The sequence below is a fragment of the Camarhynchus parvulus genome, chromosome 13 (genome assembly GCF_901933205.1).
Source record: "Camarhynchus parvulus chromosome 13, STF_HiC, whole genome shotgun sequence".
NCBI classification, from domain to species: domain Eukaryota; kingdom Metazoa; phylum Chordata; class Aves; order Passeriformes; family Thraupidae; genus Camarhynchus; species Camarhynchus parvulus.
Genome location: NC_044583.1, coordinates 11,924,100 through 11,939,256, shown reverse-complemented (window position 1 = coordinate 11,939,256; position 15,157 = coordinate 11,924,100). Strand labels below are relative to the sequence as shown.

At 50.7% G+C, this 15,157-nt stretch overlaps 2 protein-coding genes across 2 annotated transcripts; one reads left to right on the top strand and one right to left on the bottom strand.

The window, feature by feature from the left end:
• The first annotated feature begins 171 nt into the window (after positions 1 to 171).
• On the top strand, positions 172 to 7,626 carry RBM22 (RNA binding motif protein 22). The gene is made up of 11 exons (XM_030957257.1): positions 172 to 302; positions 1,076 to 1,129; positions 2,070 to 2,099; positions 3,143 to 3,275; positions 3,542 to 3,642; positions 3,812 to 3,984; positions 4,517 to 4,717; positions 5,202 to 5,366; positions 5,777 to 5,865; positions 6,365 to 6,496; positions 7,182 to 7,626. The coding sequence occupies exons 1-11, from the start codon at positions 249 to 251 to the stop codon at positions 7,310 to 7,312; spliced, it is 1,263 nt and encodes a 420-aa protein (XP_030813117.1). The 5' UTR covers positions 172 to 248; the 3' UTR covers positions 7,313 to 7,626.
• Positions 7,627 to 9,461: 1,835 nt separating this feature from the next.
• MYOZ3 (myozenin 3) lies at positions 9,462 to 13,838 on the bottom strand. Its single transcript, XM_030957597.1, is given in 7 exon segments — positions 9,462 to 9,721; positions 12,208 to 12,379; positions 12,656 to 12,803; positions 12,897 to 12,971; positions 13,221 to 13,384; positions 13,692 to 13,745; positions 13,748 to 13,838. Coding segments are annotated over 7 exon segments (867 nt in total). The 3' UTR covers positions 9,462 to 9,558.
• Positions 13,839 to 15,157: the final 1,319 nt, after the last annotated feature.

Below are 15,157 nucleotides of genomic sequence, written 5' to 3'. Positions count from 1 at the left end.
CTGCCTCTTATTTCAAACAATCATTATTTAAACAAAACAAAAGGCGGAGCTCCCCCGTCCTTTCCCAATGGTCTCGTCCCCGTGTTCCCCCCCCCTTCTTTGCCCGTGGTCTCGCCCGTCGAGCCGTGCCGGGAGCGCCCCCTGCCGCTGTGACGTCACCGCTGCCGCGGCCCGCCTTTTCCGTCACGGCGCTGGTGGAAGTGGCGTCACTTCCGGCCGCCGCCTGCCGACAGCGGAGCGGGGCCGCCATGTCCACATCGCTGGGCTCCAACACCTACAACCGGCAGAACTGGGAGGATGCGGTGAGCGGGGCGGCCGCGAGGGGCCGGGGCAGCCGGGAGGGGCGGGCCCTGGCCGGCGGGGCCCCGCTCCGCCGCGGGAGCGCGGGGGACGGCAAGGCCGCGAGGCGGGCGGAGTTCGGGGAGGCGGCCCCGGGGCTGGGACCTGCCATGGGGACCTCCCGCCTTCCCTAGGACCCGCCACCCGCCATGGGGACCTCCCGCCTTCCCTAGGACCCGCCGCCCGCCCTGGGGACCCGCCACCCGCCCTGGGGGCCCGCCAGCTGCGGCTGAGCCGCCCCGGAGGGCTGTGCCGCGGTTCCCCGGCTCTCCCTGCGGCCCAAAGGGAGCGAGCTTGCCTCCGCTCCTTCCCCCGCGCCGCCGTGAGGGGCTGGAGCAGCTGCGGGGCTGAGCTGGGCCCTTCGTGTGCCCCTGGCCGCGTCCCTTCCAGCTGAAGCCTCCCCAGAGTAGGCCCAGTACAGACAATCGCTGCTGAGGGATAACGGGGGCGGTGTCGCCTGCTGCAGTCCGGGCACTGACAGGTTCACATCTCAAGAATACGATTTTTATTTGGTTATTCTAAGTTTTACTCCAAGCTCCAATAGCGACCGGATTATGATTCTATAGTAATTTGGGCCTGGTTCATGGCTTGCAGCTCTCCCAGTGTCTCTGAATCCACTTGCATTTTTTAATTTGTCTGATGAGTTAAACTAGATCATTTTTCAGAGTGTGACTTGAATGCTGTTGTGATGGCAGAGCTTGTTACAAATTCCCAATTTTCTTCTTGCTCGATTCAGGACTTCCCTATCCTGTGCCAGACGTGTCTTGGAGAAAATCCCTACATTCGGATGGTAGGTGCCTGTTGGGCCCTGCAGCCCTTCCCTCTCTCTGTGGTGGCCCTAAAACTGTGGGTTTGGGGACTGAAATAGGACTGGGTACAGGGGGAGGTGCTGAAGTGAACACACTCTCCTGAACAGCTGGTTCTGCACAACAGGATCTGGTTCCAGCTGTTGTTGGTGTGTAATGTCACAGTTAGGGGTGTGATTTAAGAACGAATCAATCACAGAGGAGAGAAGATGACCCAGTCCAGTGTCTGGAGTGCAGGAAATGGTAGAAAATGAAATTTTAGTATTGGCAAGCTCCCACATGGAGAGCTGTGAGCTGCTCAAATTCTAATCAGTGCAATTTCTAAAATGTGACAAATGTGTACCTCTAAAATTAAGTTAAAGATGACTTATGAAGGTAGTTTAAATTCCTGTTTGTTTTCCTGGGTTTGCTCTGTGCAGGGTGAGTCAGTCCATGTTCTGTTGCTTTTCTCTGCCTGACGTGGTTGCCCATGACCTACATTGACATTATCTCCTTCACATTCATGTTCCACAAATTTCCTGAGAGATTGGTTTGTTCTTATGAAACAGAACCCTAATGCTACTATAGGGGATATTTCTAAACCTGTTTGTTTCCATGGGTTATTTAGTGTAACCTCATCTTTCCTTAAAAAGAGCTGATAATGCTCCTTTTGATTCTCACCTTTCATCAGTACAGGAGGTGGGGCTTAAAGTACTCTTTTCAATGAAAGTTTCTAAACCAAAAGTTTATTGAGAGTATTTAGGATTTATATTTTTTGTCCTGTTGACTTTCCATGGTATAAGCCAAATACATAGGGATGGGTGAGTCTAAATGCAGCATAAATATGAAAAAACCTACTGTGTTATCATATCAATGGCATGTTTCATGTTTTACATTGAATTGGTGATATTTCATGTTTTTTGGTTTTTTTTTTTTATATTTCAGACCAAAGAAAAATATGGAAAAGAATGCAAGGTATGTTTGTGTGTTTTGAAGAAAGAATGTCAAAATTGGTGCAGCTCTAGGAACAATCCATTTTAATGATTAAAAACCTGTCAGCTTCAGAAAAATGCTTATCTGGGTTAACTTAAAATGTTTATGTAACTACATAAATTTTAGGTCAGTCTACTGTGCTTGTTAGACAAAGTCAGTTGGTTCTAAAACAGTAAAATTATTGAGCAAATCCTGAGTTTGTCTAAACAAGTTTTCACGTTTATCAGAATGAGGTTTTGCAAATACTGTTGTACTATATGTGAAGTAATTGCAGGATTTTAAATGATCCATGTTTTCTTGTGTGAGTTTGTTATTTTTACTGAGAAGTGCAAAATACCTGGAGTTTGGGTTTTACTGTGTATGTTATTCGTGCTATTTGGTGATTTGTGTTGGCTGTCCAAGAAATAAGCCACAATTATTTCCAAGAGCAAGAAACACTCAGTGTTGCCTGGGCTGAGGAAAATTAAAGGAGATTTTTGCCCTTTTATCAGTTTTCATCTGAGGAAGAGAAAAGGTATAATTTGGAGTCTGCACATACTGAGATTGTATTATGAACTCAAGGTGTACCTGCAGAGGAAGCAAATGCATCATTCCATGAGATAAGAGGGAACATCACTCTTCTGCACCAAAGCTCTCATAACCTCTGCCAGGTTGCTGCTGTGCTGGTGCCTGATGTACCCATCATTGTAATTCATCTCTAGAAGCTCCACACTGACATCACCTGGAATCAAAGAGAATTTATTATCTTTGAGTAGATCTGCATTTAAATAAATAAAGAAATAAATGCAATAAATAAAAATTAAACAGCAACCAAAAAAAACCCCCCAGGTTCCCTAACACTTATTCCTGTCAAAGTAAAACCCCAATTAGAAACAAGTTTTACCTGAGCTCTGAGTCTTAGCTTTAGGACAAAGAAGTTGTGTTTATGGTTTGGAGAGGCTGGATGAGTTTGGAGTGTGTTTCCATGCCAGAAGCAGAGCAGTAGCTGTGTGCAGGGTGAACCAAGTGCCTCCTTTGTGTCCCAGATTTGTGCCAGGCCCTTCACGGTGTTCCGCTGGTGCCCCGGCGTGCGGATGCGCTTCAAGAAGACAGAAGTGTGCCAGACCTGCAGCAAGCTGAAGAATGTCTGTCAGACCTGCCTGCTCGACCTGGAATATGGTGTGTACCCAGAAACCTCATTCAGGACAGGGAGCTGCCCTCTGAAATGGGAGCTGGTGAAATCACTTTTAATGTGCGCATGTAATTGGCACTGGACAGTCTTTGAGAAGAACAGGCCTTGTCTCTTCAGAGGTTTGAGGGCAGAGTGGTTTCCCTGAGCAGCACATGATTTACCTCTGGTCACTGCAGATTGCAGAAATCACTGTTTTTGCTCTTTCAGCTTATTCTTCATATTGATTGGTTGGGGTTTTTTTGTTTCATTTTAGGTTTGCCTATTCAAGTCCGGGATGCAGGACTCTCCCTTAAGGATGAAATGCCTAAATCTGATGTCAACAAAGAATACTACACCCAGAACATGGAGCGAGAGGTGAGTGTAGCCAGGCATGATCATGCTTTTTGGGTGCCTGTGTGTGGGGGAGAGGAGCAATGGGCAGCAATGACCTAGCTTCTCTGAAAACCGCTTGCTTGCTCTGATTCTGTGCATTTGTGTTCAGTGCTGATATACACATAATTGTTTGTGTTCTGCCTGCTTTTAGATAGCCAATTCTGATGGCACCAGACCAGTTGGGGCACTAGGAAAAGCTACTTCTACCAGTGACATGCTGCTGAAGCTGGCCCGAACCACTCCGTACTACAAACGCAACCGTCCTCACATCTGTTCCTTCTGGGTAAAAGGAGAGTGCAAGAGAGGAGAGGAGTGTCCCTACAGGTACAGACACAGCTTGGACAGTCCATCTCTTCACCACAGTCAGATGCAGCTTCCCTTGGAGATGCTGCAGTGGACAGGAGACACTACAGTGATTTGGGTCAGGGCAACACTTGCATCCAGTGCCAGCAAATAAATCTCTGTGGTGGCAAGTTGGTTTGTGAGAAGTTGGCTGTGTCCTTTGCCAAAGCAGTGACTGCAGCTCTTCTCTTGTGTAGTCAATTTTTCCCGTTTGTGGCGTCAGTCCCCTCAAGCAGAGATCTTTGTATTTGAACAAGAGGCTGTTTCAAACCCAGCTCTTGTGTTTTGTAGTGCTGAGTGTTGAGCTGTCAGAAGCCCCATTCATTCAGAACTTGACGCAGTCCTGGCTGCAGCTGAAGTCTTCAGGGCTTTGTTCCATTTTGGCATGTTTATGTGGACAGGGTTAAGGATATAATTGACCCGAGGCTTTGAGAAGGGAAACTGGCAGCTACAGTAATTTTAATCCATTCAGTCATCCCTGATGTTATAAAGTGCTTTGTTTGCTGAACCTTAGACATGAGAAACCTACAGATCCAGATGATCCTCTGGCTGACCAGAACATCAAGGATCGTTACTATGGAATTAATGATCCTGTGGCTGACAAACTTCTGAAACGAGCGTCAACCATGCCTCGTCTAGATCCTCCTGAAGACAAGACTATTACTACACTGTATGTTGGAGGGCTTGGAGATACCATCACTGAATCAGATCTCAGGTGTGTTGGTGAATTTGTATTGCCCTTGCCTTTTTGTTTGACACTTGATAACGGCTCTTCAAGTGAGGAACAAAAATAAATCTGGATTTCAGGTTTTTTAATGGGGAGCTGGTTGGTGGGCTAGTGCAGAGGAGTGCCAGCTTGTTGGAGAACAAGCAGGCACATTTCAAATGCTTTGATTAAAATGTATCTCTTTTAAGGTGAGTCATGCCTTTGTGCTGTTGGGGATACTGTGTAACCCTTTTTACAAGGAGGTCCTGTATCCTCTAGCTAGCTACTGAGAGAAGCTGCTGCAGAGCTTTAATTGCTGCATAAGTGCATGGAGGGCTAATTATGATTAACTGATTGATTATTGATTTCTAATGATTAGTTTGAACTGGAAATGGAGAAGAGAGGGTTTCTGAGCATGCCTATCTCACCTGCTCTATACTCTGTGACTAGGGAGAGTGGGGTATCATAATAATTTTTTTTTTGTCCCATACAGAAATCACTTCTACCAGTTTGGGGAGATCCGGACGATCACGGTGGTGCAGAGGCAGCAATGTGCTTTCATCCAGTTTGCCACCAGGCAGGCTGCAGAGGTGGCTGCTGAGAAATCCTTCAACAAACTCATCGTCAACGGCCGCAGGCTCAATGTCAAATGGGGAAGGTAAGTGTGGGGGCAGGAAGCCCTGAGGATTTGTAAGTTCTTCTCTCAGTTTAGAGTCTTGACCAGCAGGATTGGGTATTATGCATAAGTTGATACTTGTTTGGTAAATGCTTGGGGTCCTCTTGCATTTTGGTTTTATTTTTACAATGGGATCTGGCTTGGAGATGACACAAGTAGCGTAGGGGATTTCTTGGTTGAGGATTATGGATGAATTTTGGTAGCTTTGCTCCTAGTCCATCTCCTGTAAACACTGTTTGCAAACTTGGTGCCATCTGTCTGACGTTCTGTGAGTTTTTCATCTTTGGCCTGAAGAAATGGATCTGGAATAGATAATGTGAAGCCGCTGTGATGTAAATATCTTCTATCCTGCTTTTCTCATCCTTGTTCTCAAACTTCTTTGTGTTTTTCAGGTCCCAGGCAGCAAGAGGTAAAGAAAAGGACAAGGAAGGCACTACAGAATCAGGGATAAAGCTGGAGCCAGTTCCAGGACTTCCTGGAGGTAAGGGAGTTGTATTCATCTCTGAAACACTTAATGCTGACCCACTTCCACCAGTGAGACTGCTGTTAAACTTCCAGGAGCAGTTACAGTTCAGGATGGTAGAGGCTGTGGTGAGCCCAGAACAGTTACTGTAGGTTTGCAGCAGATCCAGCTGGATGGGAGATGAGCTTTGTCTAGGAGCAGATCCTTGATGAAAAGAGAGCTCTTTATATGATGAGTGAAAAACTGAATTCAACTTTCTTAGGTCACAGATACTTGCAACCCACGCTTTTAATGTCCAGTGAGTGTTGTATGATGGACAAAGCAAAGCTGGTTTCAGATGAAGGAATTTGGTGACTGGGGTTTCAGGGCAGTTCAGCTTCTCACTCCAGTTCATACATGAAATAGTAGCCACAGTTTGCCCTTGTGGAAGGGTGGGTTGTGCTCCATCTCTGAAGGCAGACACCTCCGCCTGTCTTGCCTGAGAGATTTTCCATAACCATATGTACTTTTTCTGCAGCCCTCCCCCCTCCTCCAGCTGCAGAAGAGGAGGCTTCTGCAAATTACTTCAATCTACCTCCAAGTGGCCCTTCAGCCGTGGTGAACATTGCCCTGCCACCTCCTCCTGGCATCGCTCCACCGCCGCCTCCAGGTACCTGTGCTTCCCCCTCAAGAGGGAGTGTGAAATTCAGTGTTAGACAGTCTCTTCCTCCTTGCTAGGCCATGCTGCACTAATGATGCATGCCCTGAGCTGATTTTCCTCATCCCTGATCACACAGTGTAAACGGATGAGCTAAACTGAGCTGTCAGCACAGTTTAATTAAACTGAGCTGCCTGTTGTGGTTGGTATTTGCTTGCGAATTCCCAGGCATGTTGGAGATCACTGTTACTGGTACTGAGACCTACTCAGTGCTTTTGCTGGCTGTGTAAATGCCACATTAACCCAAACTTCAGAGGGTAATTTTGCAGATGGTTGAATGCTGGCATGTCCTTGGCTCTCTATATATCTATCCAGAGATACTTCTTTTCTTTTTAATGGAATTTTGGACTCTCACAGATGTATTTGCTCTTCTCTGTGGTTGAGTAGAAAGGATTTAGATGGATATTAGAGACACCTGTCCAGTCCCCCTACCAGCTTATTTGTAAGAATGTGTGTTGGGCAGGGATTGGCCCTAGTTGTACTAAAAAGAGGGGCAGGAGTTTGGGGAGATGGCAGATGTGCACATTTGTGAGGCACAGCTGTCAGCCAGCTGTGGTGTCAGCCCTTTGAAGCAGCAGTACACACACATCAGGTTTTCTGTTGCTTTGCCTGAAGCTGCCAACTTTTGTTTCTGCAGGTTTTGGACCACACATGTTCCACGCCATGGGGCCCCCACCTCCCTTCATGAGAGCCCCAGGCCCCATCCACTACCCATCCCAGGACCCCCAGAGGATGGGTGCCCACGCAGGAAAGCACAGCAGCCCCTAGCACGTCCTGCCACCCTCATCCTTGAAGTAAATGTTATTTTCTAGTTACCATGGTAGCACCATATGTTGAGCTGTGGGTGAGCTAGAGATGCCTTATTTCCCTGCTTGCAGCCACAGGGCAAGCTCAGCTCCGTGTCTCCACTTATAATCGGGTTCTTGATATGTTCCAGGTCTTTCTATTAGTGTGGGGGGTGGGTGGGGGACAGACAGAAGGGCTGTCAGGGGTCTGTGGGTCTGGGGTACCAGAATTACAGTGCTATCTGTGTATCCCATTGGCACACTTTTGAAATAAACTTCTGGAAAAACAAAACCAAACCCTTTTCAAGCCATTTTGATACCCTCAGCTGGAATGTTATGGACTTAAAAATGCAACCAGAGACTTTTCTGTCAAGTAACTGATGATGTATTATTCTAATGAGGTATTAAACCAGGACTGAATAAGAGTTGAAGAACGAGTTCATCAGACCTGCCAAACCCATGGCTTGGACTTACCACTATACAGAATTTTACTCCCTCCTTTTTCCTGACTTCTTGATTAAGAAAAGGCAACCAAACAAAGCAGAGGAGGTGTAGCACTTGTGGCACCTCAGGCTGGCTTTCTCTGGAGAAAGAACTGGGCTTTGGGTGTGGGTAATTAGTTCTGCTTTTGTCGGGGGAGAGCTCACCTAGGGTGTGTTGGACGTGCTGGTGGATGGGAGAGGGCTGTGGCATTTGCACTGCTCTGGTCCAGAGTGTCTGTAGCCAGAACCTGTGAGTGCTGTGACAGATTTGGCATGCAGGAGGCTTCACATCATCCCAGTTTATTTATTATTTCCAGTAACCAGCCAGTAACCCAGGGTGCCTAGGTTCTGCTTATGTTGGACAAAGAGGAGAGAAATGGAATTGGAACAGAGCAGCAGTTATGCATCATAGATTTATTGTTTCTAAGGAACAAACCATTTTTCTTTCTGTTTGCTTGCCCCCTCCTGCGTCTGTGGGAAACAAGAATAATGAAAGCTTCCCACCTGAATGTTATGTTGTGGCAGCAGAATCCCTGTGTGGGGTTTGCTCAGCACAGCGTTACAAACTTCACAAATGAGGCAGCTGCTAACTGCATTTTTACCACAACATTTACTTGCCCCATTTAACCACAGTGGTGGAAAAAGGAACTTTTATTCTGGTACTTTTGGGAGTATAAGAAAGGGTAACATTAAGAACCTGACAAAAGCAATTGAAGGAAGCCTGTGTTGAGTCAGAGGTTTTTGTGAATGGGGTTCCCCAGGTATTATGGTGACTGTAGGCTGTTGTTAGCTGCATGTCCCACTGTGTGTCACTGCTGGAAATGTTGGTGTAGTTGGATTCTCATTGCTGATTTTCACGTTCCCAGGGAAGCCTATGCCTGCTCTGGAGGCACGGCTGTGCTGCTTTTCCTTCCCACTGGTGTGGAAGTTACCAGAACACCCCGGCACATCCTCACACTGGTGTGGTTCTGCAGGGCAGCAGGTCCAGGTCAGGCCCGATCACTGACCAACTACATGAAGCAAATCTGTCATAAGTCACTCCAAGAGCCTGGATTAGATGTTCAAGCGAGACATGCAAAGAGCAGTAGGAAGGGCGAAATAGCTGCCAAGTGCTAGCAAGTAGCTTCTGGAAAACAGAGCACAAGTTTCCAACTCCCAGCATTCCTCTCCCCTCTATCATGGCTGTACTGTATTGGTAAACAAGTAGATTCCCATTCCATTTGTTCTTGTCCAGCCAAGCTCAAGGTAGCTGCTTTAAACATGCCAGTGCCTCAAGTAACTTGTTTTATTACTGCTCTTCCATTATCACCTCCTCTCTGCGTCCTGACTGGAATGACAGATGCAGAGTTGTCCTGAAGATGGAATTTCTCTGCAAAAGCACCAGCTGTCTGAGCGGGTCTCGTGTGCCAGTGAGGATGCAGTGAGGCAGCTTTGGTGTGTTGCAGCTGGTGGTGCTGCTGTTTTCCATGAGGCAGGGAAGAGATCAGGCTGTATGGGATGTTTTGTACGGGAGCTTGCAGGGATCTGTTGGATTAACAGCGAGGACTTGGCTGGTTGGCTTGGCACTGACTGCAAGGGGAATTCAGAATGGTCCCACACTCGAGCTCATTCAACCCCCACTCAAAGATGATGACCCAAGCCCACCAGCTGAGCTTCCATGAAGGATTCCTGCCCCCCTCCCCTCCCCTGTGAGTGTGTCCGAGTCCAGTGAGGGAACCATCCGTGGCCATGGGGAAGGGAGCGCGTCCTACAGCTCTTCGCTCTCCGGCAGGATCCGCACCCAGCCTTGGGCCACCCTGTTGAAGTTGGGCCTGTGGGAAATCACCTCCAGCACGCTCAGGTTATCCAGCTCTATGGTGGGCAAGGAGAACAGCTCACCAACCAACGCCCTGTCAAATGGAGCTGGAGTCCTGCAGCACAAGGAGAAGCACATTAGTCACAAGGAGAGGCTGGCCATGTTGTGAAGGTATTGGAAAAAACAAGTTTGGATTTACTGAGCCCAGCACAATGTAGCAATGCCTGTTGCATTGCCTAACCCTCCTCTTCCTCCCCAGGACACTGTTAGAGCCCTGCCAGCCCAGCGGGGTGGTTCTCTGGTACAGAGCCCACCTCATCTCAAGCCTGAAGAGTGGGGTTTGATGCCTGGGTGTTGGTGGAAGTGTTCTGCACGTGGAAGGGCTTAGACTCAGAGACCAGTGGCAGTGACAAGCCCCTGGTCTTGAGAGTGCCTCATCTGCAGCTCCTGTGTCCTGCAGAGGGCTGGGGCTGACAGCACTGCTCAAGATCACACCAGCACATGCAGCTCTATTGGCCCTGGCTCCATCCTGCCTTTTGGGACTGCTCCTCCTGAACAATGACTAACAGGAGGAGCAGTGTGGGGGCAAGAGCTGTCATCTCTTTCTGGAGAAATGTGGAAAGGGACTGGGGAAGAGTGTGCCAGCCCCCAAAAAGCCAAGAATGTTGGTTTTGGAGCAGCACATGGGGGCTGAGTTATCAATGAGGCAAAACTGGGAATGTTTGCTTTGGGAAGAACAGCTAGAACATGAATAACGTGGCACTGTTTTGCAATAAGAGGGGGAAAGGCAAGTGAGACAAGTTCTAGGAACTTGCTTTTGGGAAAAGAGAGTCTTTGTCAAAGCTTGGTTTTCACTCTCTCTTAAGGCAGCACATCTTAGCAAGGTGGCCCAGGTTTTTGCATCAGTCTGAATATTTTAAACTGTGGATAAATCAGCCTGCTTTAACACAGTTGTTGAGATGGTGGACTTGCCCTTGCTCTGTGACCCATGAGAGCTGTGCTGGGATTCAGCTAGCCTTAGGCAAGACCACTGGCTTTTCGATAGCCAGCTTGTTCCAAAAAGTTTGTTTTTCTGTGGCTTGGTATTTGAACTGAGAAGTGATTTTAAAGCTTGGAAAATTGTGAAAAGCCCAGTTAAAAGCAGATTGGCTTTCTGAATCTTTCTGCCTCACTGAAGAATTAGAGGAGGTGGCAAGAGGCTTGGAGTTAAATTAGCATCCATCTGTATTAAATTACAGTTGAAGACTTAAAATAGAAAGGCAGTGTGTGAGAGGGGAGAAATGGTACAGGGTAGAGTATTATTCAGAAACATGCCCTTGCTTCAGTCCATAAATAAATCCTGAGGCAGAAACATGGCTAAATGTTGAAAGAAAAGAGCCAAGTGTCTGCAGCAGCTCCTTGTTCTCCCCCTGCAGCCTCCTTGGCTCTAACTCCTCAAGGAGAGCCACATGGCAAAGCCCCAGGGCTGAGGGGGAGGAGAGCAGCAAAGGGACGGTGGTGGCCAGGCTCATCTCTGCCCTTTAGGATGGCTTTTCCCACAAGGAGGGGTTGTGGTCCCCCACAGCCCCTTCTGCCAAGTGCTGAAAGCACAGCATGCCTCAAATCCAGCCCTGGGGCGGGTGCAGGGGAGCTGCTGCTGCTGTTGGCACATGGCCTGTGAGACCAGTGCTGTGTCCCAGGGGGAAACTGCAGTGGGAACTTGCCTACTGGCAGGTGACTTTGGCCAGGCCACCGAAGCCAATGTAATTCCATCCTCATCACAGCGGCTTTCAGGAAGGAGGACAGCCAGGACTCTTTTTGTTGATTCCCTGGGATGATGTTCAGCTTAAAACTTCAATTCTCTTTATTCTGCCATGGGCTGCCAATGCTTTGCTACCAGCAGATCTCCATCTCCTGGATCCCCACTAAACTCCTTTCCAGAAAGGAGTTCTGTCTTGGCAGCCTTTGCTCCGGGGTCCCACCCTTGACCCCAGTGTAATGTGGAGGTGTGAGGGGGTGCCAGCTGTGCTCCACCAGAAGCAGCCACAGGGCAGGGAGCTTGCCAGGCTGAGCCACCAGAAACCCCCTGGCCTGGAGGCTTTGGGCTCCAGCAGGTGTTTGGAAGGAATCTGGTGACCTCTTAGCACTCTGTGGGAAGATTAACCTTATACCCCCACTGCTTCCAGCAGCTGCTGGAATACCTTAAGGAAATTAGGAAAGAGACTTGGCACTGTGTCATTCCTTCATGCAGCCCAGAGCTGAGCCCAGCTGGGAACAGGAGTGATTCCTACTGCAGGGCCATGTTTGTAAGAATTGGTCCTCCCAAATTTCATCCCTGAGGTTACCCAGTGAGATCAAGCTGCTTAAGGCTGTGTGAGCCCAGTAGTGCAGCTGAGAGGAGATCTGAGGGAGAGCTGCTGGAGGCAGGAACCTTTGCAGGGAGCCACAGAGGAGCTCCTGAGTAGGAAAAGAGCATCCTGAGCCCCTCTGGGCTATAAAGAGGGAATGAATGGAATTCATGAATGGAATGAATTCCATTTCCCTGGCAGGATGGTGGGTGCTCCTCGAGGCTGAAGGGCTTGGCCAAGGGCTGTTGTGGCTGGTGGTGTCAGCCCCTGTTACCTGTTGAAGCTCCTGAAGTCCCACGCAGGGGGTCTCATGGGTGGCGGGTTCTTGCTGTACACAGCATTGTCCCTGTCACCAAAGAGCTCCTGCCACGGGGACCGGTAGCCCTTGGGGATGGCAGTGGCATTGAACTTCTCATGGGGGATCTCTTTGAGGGGGCTGGAGTACCCTGTGCAGGGGAGAGACAGTGTGGGTGCTGCGGCCACAGCCAGGGGGCTGGAACAGCCCGGCCTCTGCATGGCCACAGCCTGTTACAGGGGCAGGAATGGGTATCTATAACATATATATATATTTCTGTATATATACATACATATTTGTACACGTAAAATCTCTGGGGGAGGGTTGGGCAGACCTCTGAGCAAGCAGCAGCTCACTGCCTCCAGCCCCATCTCTATTGCTGAGATCACAGCAGGATTGGGTTCAGGTGCAGGAAGCATTGGCTTACCTGGGGCCAGGGCACTGGGGTTCAGCACTTTGCTCATGTGCAAGACCTTCTCTGACTTCTTGGGTACTTCTGGGGGGCCACCTTGGGGTGATGCTGCTACATGGAGCTCGGAGTGATAATTCTCCTGGCCCCCAGCATTCTCGCCTGCCTGTGGAGGGGAGGAGGCACAGAGGGAACTCCCCCTGCCCCATATGGGACTCGGGGTGGTTGAAAGCACCTCAGAGCTTCCCCATCTACTCACCATCTGTTCATTTGCTGTTCCTTCTGGACCACCTTTCCCAGTGTGGTGGGAGCCACCTGCCCCTTGCCCTGGGAGCTGCAGGAGACAGTGAGTGGGTGCAGAGGGGGATCAGCACCATCCTCCTCCTCTTTGGTGGATGTTGAACCCCATGTTTGCCCATCTCCATGCCCAGCCCACCAGGACATCTCTCCTCTCCCTTCACCTCTGCATAGCAGTCAGCCAACCATGGCTGCTCTGCAGAGAGACCACTGACCCTGCCAGGAATCAGGAATTCCTTCCCTGGAAAGGCTGCCAGAGCCAGGGAAGGGCTGTCCTCAGACCCACCTGCCTGGAGCCACTGGGATGCTCAAAGACAAAGCGCTGCACCCGCTTCTGGCGCTGCTGGAAGAGCCGGGAGCCGCGGTTGTTGGGCAGGGAGAGCTCCTCAATCATCAGGTCGTGTGTTGTGCTCATCTTCTTCCCCAGGTCCAGCTGGGGCTCTGAGGAGGCTGGAGGAGAGCACAGCTACAGCTGAGGACGCTGCAGGGTTGGGCACCCCCAAGGCAGCACAGACCGTGCATCCCCTCGTTTGGGTCTCTGTTTTGTGGCTGAGCCATTTGCCCACACCAGCGACTGGCATTTCCTCAGTGTGAGGAATTGCCAGGGAGCTCCAGAGGTTCAAGCAGCCTCTCCCACCCTGTGCATGGGCTGTTCCAGCAAAAATAGGGCAAGTGGCCTCAACCAGAGCTGGGTCTGGCCCCTAGGCAGGGAGGGAAGCACTGTCCTGGGGCTGGTGACACACCTGCACCCCCTTACCATCTTCAGGGCCCGGTCTCATGATGGCCATCACTCGCTGCCGTGCTCCTGGGCAGCTCTGTGGGAGGAGGATGGATCCTGTCTGGCTGGAAGAGAAAGGCACTCCAGGAGTGACACCAAGCATGGGAACATGTCAGCCCCAGGCATGCCCCAGAGAGGTGCTAGGATTCAGCTGAACATCTCTCCTGGTCAGCTCACCACATAGCATCTCCTTGCACCACTCTCTGTCCCCTTCAATAGACAAAGGGAATGTTCAAATCATGCTGCCCCTCAGCCCCTGCCTGTCCTTCTTCCTCTCTGCCTTTCTTTAGGGCAGAAACTCTCCTTGCCCCTGTCTTTGCCCACAGGGAGCTGTTGTCCTTGTGCCCTAAGTGCCCTCGGAGCAGCAGGTGCTGGCCGAGGAGGGGCCCTGGCTACTGCCCCCCCAGCACCTCCGCCTTAGCAGAGCTATTTTCAGCTGCTGGCTCTCAGGGTGCAGGAGCTGCAGCCCTGAACCTGCAGGGAGCTGGTGAGCCCAGCCAGCAGCAAGAAGGGCCATGGCACCACTCGGCTGGGTTGCTCCATTGTGGAGAGGTGGCTGGAAACCAGCTCCAGTCCGAGCCCCCTGAGCTGCCCACCTGCAGCAGAGACCTCCTGTGTTGCTGGGACACTCAGCTCCCCAGGTGCTGTTCCACCCTGTTTGGTGCATCTGGCACCCCTCAGCTCGGGCTGATGCAGGGCAGCTTCCCCTGAGGGCCCTGCAGTTCTGGGGTTCCTGTGGGGCTGGGGTGCCTGGCACAGCTCCCTGCCAGCTCTGAGCTCAGCACTGATCATCCACACAATGAGCCAGGGACCTGCACCCCATTCTTCCCTCTGCCCCCCTCCAGGGAGACTGTACCCTGACCCCCACAGTGGTGCTGTCCCCTTTTCCAAGGACATCGCCAAGACCCGTGCACCCACCCACCTGCTGAGGCCCACGTGGGACCTCACCTTCCCTACCTGGCCAGGGGATGCCCCAGATGCTTCTGGGGCACTGAAGATGCTTCTCCTGCTGTGCTGGGGATGAGGCTGAAGCCAAGCTGCAGCCACCAGCACCCAGTGGCCTCTGCTGGCCCTTCCCGGCACCCTTGGGCTCCTGCTGCTCGCCCCAAGCCGTGCTGGGCTCCAGCCCAGATGCCAAGGTCCAGCCACGGGACAGAAGTTATTTCTGGCTGAGAAAGGGGGCGGAGCAGGGCTGTGACCCTTGGGGACTGCGATGCCATCACCCCAGTGTGGAACAGGTCTGACTCACAGGGATGAGGATGCCATAATCCTGGCACAGAGCAGGGCTCTGACCCTTGGGGACCAGGATGCCACAACCCGGCGTGAAGCAGGGCTGACCCACCCGGATGCAGACAATGTCACCTGGCACGGAGCAGGGCTGACCCCTGGGGACATGTGGCAGCAGCAGGAGGTGGCCGTGTGCCATGTGTGCCCAGGCCACCTGG

Excerpts from the sequence above, each read along its gene's own strand:
- RBM22 (XM_030957257.1), top strand. The coding sequence starts at position 249 with ATGTCCACATCGCTGGGCTCCAACACCTACAACCGGCAGAACTGGGAG. Across the intron at positions 1,130-2,069 it reads AAAATCCCTACATTCGGATG|ACCAAAGAAAAATATGGAAA; the intron begins GTAGGTGCCTGT and ends TTTATATTTCAG. Across the intron at positions 3,276-3,541 it reads CCTGCTCGACCTGGAATATG|GTTTGCCTATTCAAGTCCGG; the intron begins GTGTGTACCCAG and ends GTTTCATTTTAG.